The 6,000-nt window shown below is 43.3% G+C and overlaps 1 protein-coding gene across 3 annotated transcripts in view; it reads left to right on the forward strand.

Annotated features, from left to right (window-relative positions):
• The window catches only part of SUMF1 (sulfatase modifying factor 1), a 91,384-nt gene extending 88,621 nt beyond the window's left edge, over positions 1-2,763 (forward strand). For all 3 annotated transcript variants that reach the window (XM_045808120.2, XM_045808121.2, XM_087866842.1), the window contains one exon: positions 1,634-2,763. In XM_045808120.2, the coding sequence (XP_045664076.1) occupies positions 1,634-1,744 (111 nt within the window). In that variant the 3' untranslated portion in view covers positions 1,745-2,763. The remainder of the gene's footprint in view (positions 1-1,633) is intronic.
• The last annotated feature ends 3,237 nt before the right edge of the window (positions 2,764-6,000 follow it).

The raw sequence follows: 6,000 nt of genomic DNA on the forward strand, positions 1-6,000 counted from the left end.
CCAAAGTTATTCTACACGATTCTTTGTGCAGTTTCTTTAACCACCTGGCAGAGACTTTAGTTTCACTGGGTCAGCTCCGCATTAATGCTCATGCTACACGGGATAAGTACTTTATTTTCATTCTCTGTTATTTTGGATGAAAGTATAATCTTAGGATATAAGAGTTCCATGCATGGTTGTTTTCGGAATATGGAAAGATTTGATGTAAATTCAGTAATCTGTGGTCATTCACTGCATACCTACTAGATGGCCAGTGATAAGCGTTAGGTCTTCTTACGTGTGCAAGGAGGCGTGTACCTGCAGGCCGGGTGTATTGGGGGTGGGGAAGAAGCATGAGATGCGCGGTCTTTCCATCTAGGAGTATAGAATTTTGCTACAGAGGCACCGTCGTCAGAGCCGGGTTCAAATTCTACTTCCCTCAACAAGTGTGTCATCTTGGATAACCCATTTAATTTCTCAGGGCTGTTCTGATTCAATGAAATGACGCCTGCAGTGCCTCACATCCCTGGCATGCGCTAGGTGCTCCGTGTCTGTGTGTGTTTGTGTAACTGTATGTACATGGTCTTGGCACCTAGAAGGTAACACAGAAACAAAACATCCCCCCCTCAGTATTGTATAGCTTTATAGCTAATCCAAAAGCAATGTGTTTCTTCTTTTTTTTTTTTTTTAAAGATTTCATTTATTTGAGAGAGAAAGAGAGAGAGCAAGAAGAGGGGGAGGGGCAGTGGGAAACGGAGAAATAGACTCCGTACTGAGCCAGGAGCCTGGCATGGGGCTCGATCTCAGGACCCTGAGATCATGACCTGAGCTGAAATCAGATGCTTAATCGACTGAGCCACCCAGGTGCCCCCAAAAGCAATGTATTTCAAAAAATGTTTTTCACAGTCTTTCCTACTCTTTATGTTCCTAAACTTGCTATTTAATTTTTGCCAATCTGTTGAATAATAAATAATATGTAAATGTTCATAATTAATATTTTCTCAATTGCCATTTAGCTTTATTATTCAGTTTAATGTCATGTCCTCTAAATGTAAAAATAACTTTTCAAATTTTGAAAGTAATTTATACTTATCATAGGAAATTTGAAACTCCATTGCTCAAATATGACTACTGTTTGCACTGTGGTGCATTTTGAATCTGCAGTCGTTTTTTCTTTGACATATGTAATTATATAGCTTGAGATCATAGCACACACGCAGTTTTGTACTCTGACTTTTCATTTAACAGTGTATCATGAGAATTTCCTGTGTTGTTAAGTATTACATAAAAACGTAACTTGTAATGGTCACTCAGTAATCTCACATGTGGATGCACGTAACTTCTGTAGTCGTTCCTTGTTATGTGTTTTTTTTTTTTTTACTGTTCTGAGTAATGCTGGCATTAACATCTTTGCACCATATCTACGTCTGTTTATAAGGTAAACATTGGATTCTGTGTGGTGAACTCTGAATGTGCGGCCCTTTCCAAAACATACATGCTCAGTATGCCTGAGGGGGTGCTTGTGGGGGAAGCACTGTCCCCCCGTAGGCACGCGTTTCCTATAGCTGCTACTTGGGTACGGCATGAATCTGACGGTTGAGAGCCTTTCATCGAGAGTCTGAGGGTACTCACCTTTCTCTCTGTCTCTGGCCAGTCCTACTGCTATAGGTATCGCTGTGCTGCTCGAAGCCAGAACACGCCGGACAGCTCTGCTTCCAATCTGGGATTCCGCTGTGCCGCTGACCATCAGCCCACCATGGGCTAAGAGCCGAGATGAGCCTTCCCACGTCCAAGAGGTCGCGTCTAACCTGCCCTCGGCTTGCCTCAGAATGTTGAATGACCTTGAGTGAAGAATTCCCCCTCCGAGGTGGGTTGCCTACCTGCCCAGTGGCCAAAGGAACCGCCTTGCGAGACCACATCGCTGACCTGCGTCAGCATGCGTGCTTTATTGGGTGGGGCGTCCTGGAGATAGCGCTGTGCTTGACTTCGGAGAGTCTTTGAAAGAGGGAGGGGTGGAGGGGACCCTGAGCGAAGCTTCAGAAGGTGTGTGTTCTTCCCAGGCTCTGCCACCAAGGCTAGACCTCAGGGTCCCACACCTGACCTTCCAGGGCCTCAGGGACCTCATCTGTCCGGTGAGAGGACGCACAGCGTGATCTCTGAGGCCTTCTCCAACTCATGAATTCTATGCGTGTATCAGGTTCTATTGTGATTTCATAGTAAGAGTTTATGACAGATTATTTTTTAGCTATTTTTTTCCATGTGTGAACCTTGGGTGATACTAATCATGTAAAATAAGAGGTCTCCTATGTATTATTTTGAGAAAAGGATGGGGTGGTAGAAAAGGTGGCGGTGATCAGCCTTTATATTCATACTGCACTTTGTGTTTTCAAGGAAATCAGTGTCTTTTACATTGTTATGATGAATCCCACATTGGCCCCTGGTGGTGTGCTTGAGTTCGGCACCGAAACGCAGGAATGTCTGTGGGGTGACTCTACTGTGCTTTATCTTTTAACATTAAGTGCCTTTGGTCCGGGGGGGTGGTTATAAGCCCTATTTCCCCCCTCTCCCCAAAGCCTTTGGTGAATGTGAAATGTGTACTACACGAAGAAACCTGTTTAATTCTAGATGGAGAAGAGGAACAGGAACCTTGAATTGACTCTATTCAGGGTGTCCGGTATTTTATAATAGGGAAGTCGGAAATCTTGTTGGTTGTGGAATATCAGATGCTCTGAATCAGGCACTATGTCGAATAAACTGGTATCTGCTACAGCAGGCTTCACTCTCCTTTTGTTTCCCTCCACTGTGTTTTCTTTTAAAGAAATGTCTTTGTGATATGTATGTGTTTTATTTGCTACAAAGCTTTCATGTCCATTAGCTACTTGATAACTTTGATGTGTGAGCAGTTTGTGGGAATTTTTGTTCCAGAAAGCAAGGCTATCTGGCCAGGAACCTTATCATAACCTTGTTTCTTTGTGCCTCGGTAGCTGAGGCCGAGGCAAGGGCGTGACTTCGGCCGGTGGTCCTGTAAAACCCGACGGCTGCCTCCCGTGTAGGAGAGCACCTTGTTTTACAGCGATGGCTTTCAACCAGACACCCCTGTCATCGGAAGCCCAGCGTGATTCCCCGGTCCTTGAAGACCCCTAAGACGTTTCTAGCATGTCATTTGAAAGAAATGGCTGATCTTGATGTTGGTTGTTCAAAAATTAAGTCTGATAATATTCATAAGTGTTCAACCAACACTTGATTGCTGCTTTTGTGTATAGTCTGCTAACATTAAAACGTCTGTCTTGAAAAACAGTGGTGTTGCTGGGGTGTTCAGCTACATTTGTCAATCTGTCATTTTGAGGATACAAAATGTTTCTCTACAAACTTTTACCAATTGATAGTAAAGTCCAGGCAAAACAAACACAAAATTCATTTGCTTAATTGAAAAAGCTAATGTAAAAAATAAGGTATTTTATTCTTAAAGTCACTACTACTCAAGTGCAGTTTTTGTTTTTACTTGTTACCTCCCACCTGCTTGGATTTTTTTTTAACATGGTTATATTTTTAGTGTGTATGTTTGGATTCTTCTCTTGTTAATGAATGTGATAGAGCATAAATATTTTGGGGTGTGTTTTGGCTTAGTCTTCAGAATTGCATTTTTAGCAGCAGCATAATATTGGAAAACATTTAAAATGAAATCCTAACAAGCCTTTCATTTAAGAATCACATTTCTAGGTTACCAGCCCACAAGTGCACCAAACTCCAGACCTCTATGACCACTACACGGTATCCTGTTGCATCCTGACAGGTGAAGAGGCCAACAGAATGGCAGTGGAGTAACTTCGCTGAATGCCGTCTGTGCACTCTGGAAAAACCTCACCTTCTGCAAAACTGCACGCAAAACAGGGGACATACGGGAAAACAGGGCGAGTGGCAGAGCACTCTAAACTTAAGGAGCTTTGTAACTAGAGCATTAACAAGAATAATTACTATTCTATGACACAGGGAGCTCCATTAAATCTCCAGTGGTACCTATGGCCAGCATCACAGCCAGTCAGCCCTTTGCAGCCTTACATCCTTGGGGTTCCTTCATTCTCCAAGATACAAGTCCTGGAAGACATTTGCTTTTAATGGAGACCACTTCAAAAGTCAAAATCTGGGGGCGCCTGGGTGGGTCAGTCAGTTGAGTGTCCGACTCTTGATTTTGGCTCAGGTCATGATCTCAGGGTCCTGGGGTCGGGCTCCCCTCCACAGGGAGTCTGCTTGTCTCCCTCTTCCTCTGCCCCTCCCCCTGCTCTCTCTTGCTCCCCCCCCCCAATAAGTACATTTTTTAAAAAGTCGAAATCTGATTGGGGTGTATACTTCTTCATCGCTCATTTTTTTTACAGGGCATGGGCAGCGTCTTCGTAACATCTTTATCTGAGCCCTCAGCTTTTCAGAGAGCTTAATGTGGTGGAAGGTGTGGCAGTTCTTGAAGCCACCAAATAAACCACTGCTGGTACCTCATGAGATTTTTAATTTCTTTTTTCTGAAGGGTTCATACATCGCTAAGTTTACCCTTGATTATCACAAAGCACACTTGGAATTGCATATGCCCCAACATGACTGCCACATTCTACTGTCTTCCACTGTCTGCTTGCTGACACTTACTCTGCGCTACAGACATGCTTACTGTAGCAGTATAGACGACTTGGTTGATGTGCTAGTACCAGTATTGAAAATCTGGGTTTTGATTGTCTGCTTTTAAGGAGCTGTTATATTAGGTCTGTGCTTCTAACTCTTACTTCTTGCCTCATTGAAGGTTGGAGGGAATTTGAGGTTTGCTCTTAAATTGGCTTTGGTCCTCCTGCCTGGACAATCTTAATTGGTTTTCAGGATTGTACTTGATGAGCTGAGTGGGAAGCAAGTCATATCTTCTTTTTTTAAAGCCTTGCAAACATGATTAGAGGCACCTGGGTGGCTCAGTCGGTCAAGCATCCGACTCTTGATTTCAGCCCAGGTCATGATCTCAGGGTCATGAGATTGAGCCCCACATCCGCGCTCAACGTGGAGTCAGCTTGAGATTTTCTCCCTCTCCCTCAATTCATCTTACCTCTCTCCTCCCTGTGCCTCCCAAACTCTAAATACATACATACATACATACATACATACATACATACATACCTTAAAGCCTTGTAAACATGATTAGAAGGGGTAGGGGATGGGGCGCCTGGGTGGCTCAGTCGTTAAGCGTCTGCCTTCGGCTCGGGGTATGATCCCGGCATTCCGGGCTCGAGCCCCACATCAGGCTCCTCCACTGTGAGCCTGCTTCTTCCTCTCCCACTCCCCCTGCTTGTGTTCCCTCTCTCGCTGGCTGTTTCTCTGTCAAATAAATAAATAAAATCTTTAAAAAAAAAGAGGGGGGTAGGGGATAGACAGTGATGTTGGTGGTGATCAAGTGTGATGTTTCTTTTGTGGAAAATACCAAATACACGGATGCCGCAGACTTTGTGTGCTTCAGCCTGCAGTGTAAAATGGAATACAGATCTCCATTAGTTTAGACATTTTTTTCTTCCTCTCTTCTCCCTCCCGCTTGCTTGCTTGCTTTCTTTCTTTCTTTCTTTCTTTCTTTTTTTTTTTTTTTTTTTGGACAAAGCCTGTCTGCTATCATTATGACACTGAAGAAATGGAAGGTGCCATTTATTTTAGGAAGTACTGATTTGGGGTATGGTGGAGTAGTGGTTCCAAACCTAGTATATTGGTAAATTCTATTTTCCCCAGATTTTCTTTACTGAGAAATCGGTTGTTGACATAAAATAAGGCAGTCGGCCTGTGATCCGTGAGAATCTCAGAGTTCTAGTCCTCTTGCTAATCACCTTTTCAGACAAGATCATGTTTTCAAGCTACAGAGAATTGTTGCATGTGGTAAAATCCATAGTTGACAGTGAAAGGAGTATTTTGAAAAACACATGGAAATGTGGTGTTTTCTGAGACTTCAGAAAGTTAATTAAAGAGACTGGTATGGGATTTTTTTTTTACATGATATTTTGCATGCAT

The sequence above is a fragment of the Ursus americanus genome, chromosome 14 (assembly GCF_024610735.1).
Source record: "Ursus americanus isolate L20-20 chromosome 14, mUrsAme1.1.p, whole genome shotgun sequence".
NCBI lineage: Eukaryota > Metazoa > Chordata > Mammalia > Carnivora > Ursidae > Ursus > Ursus americanus.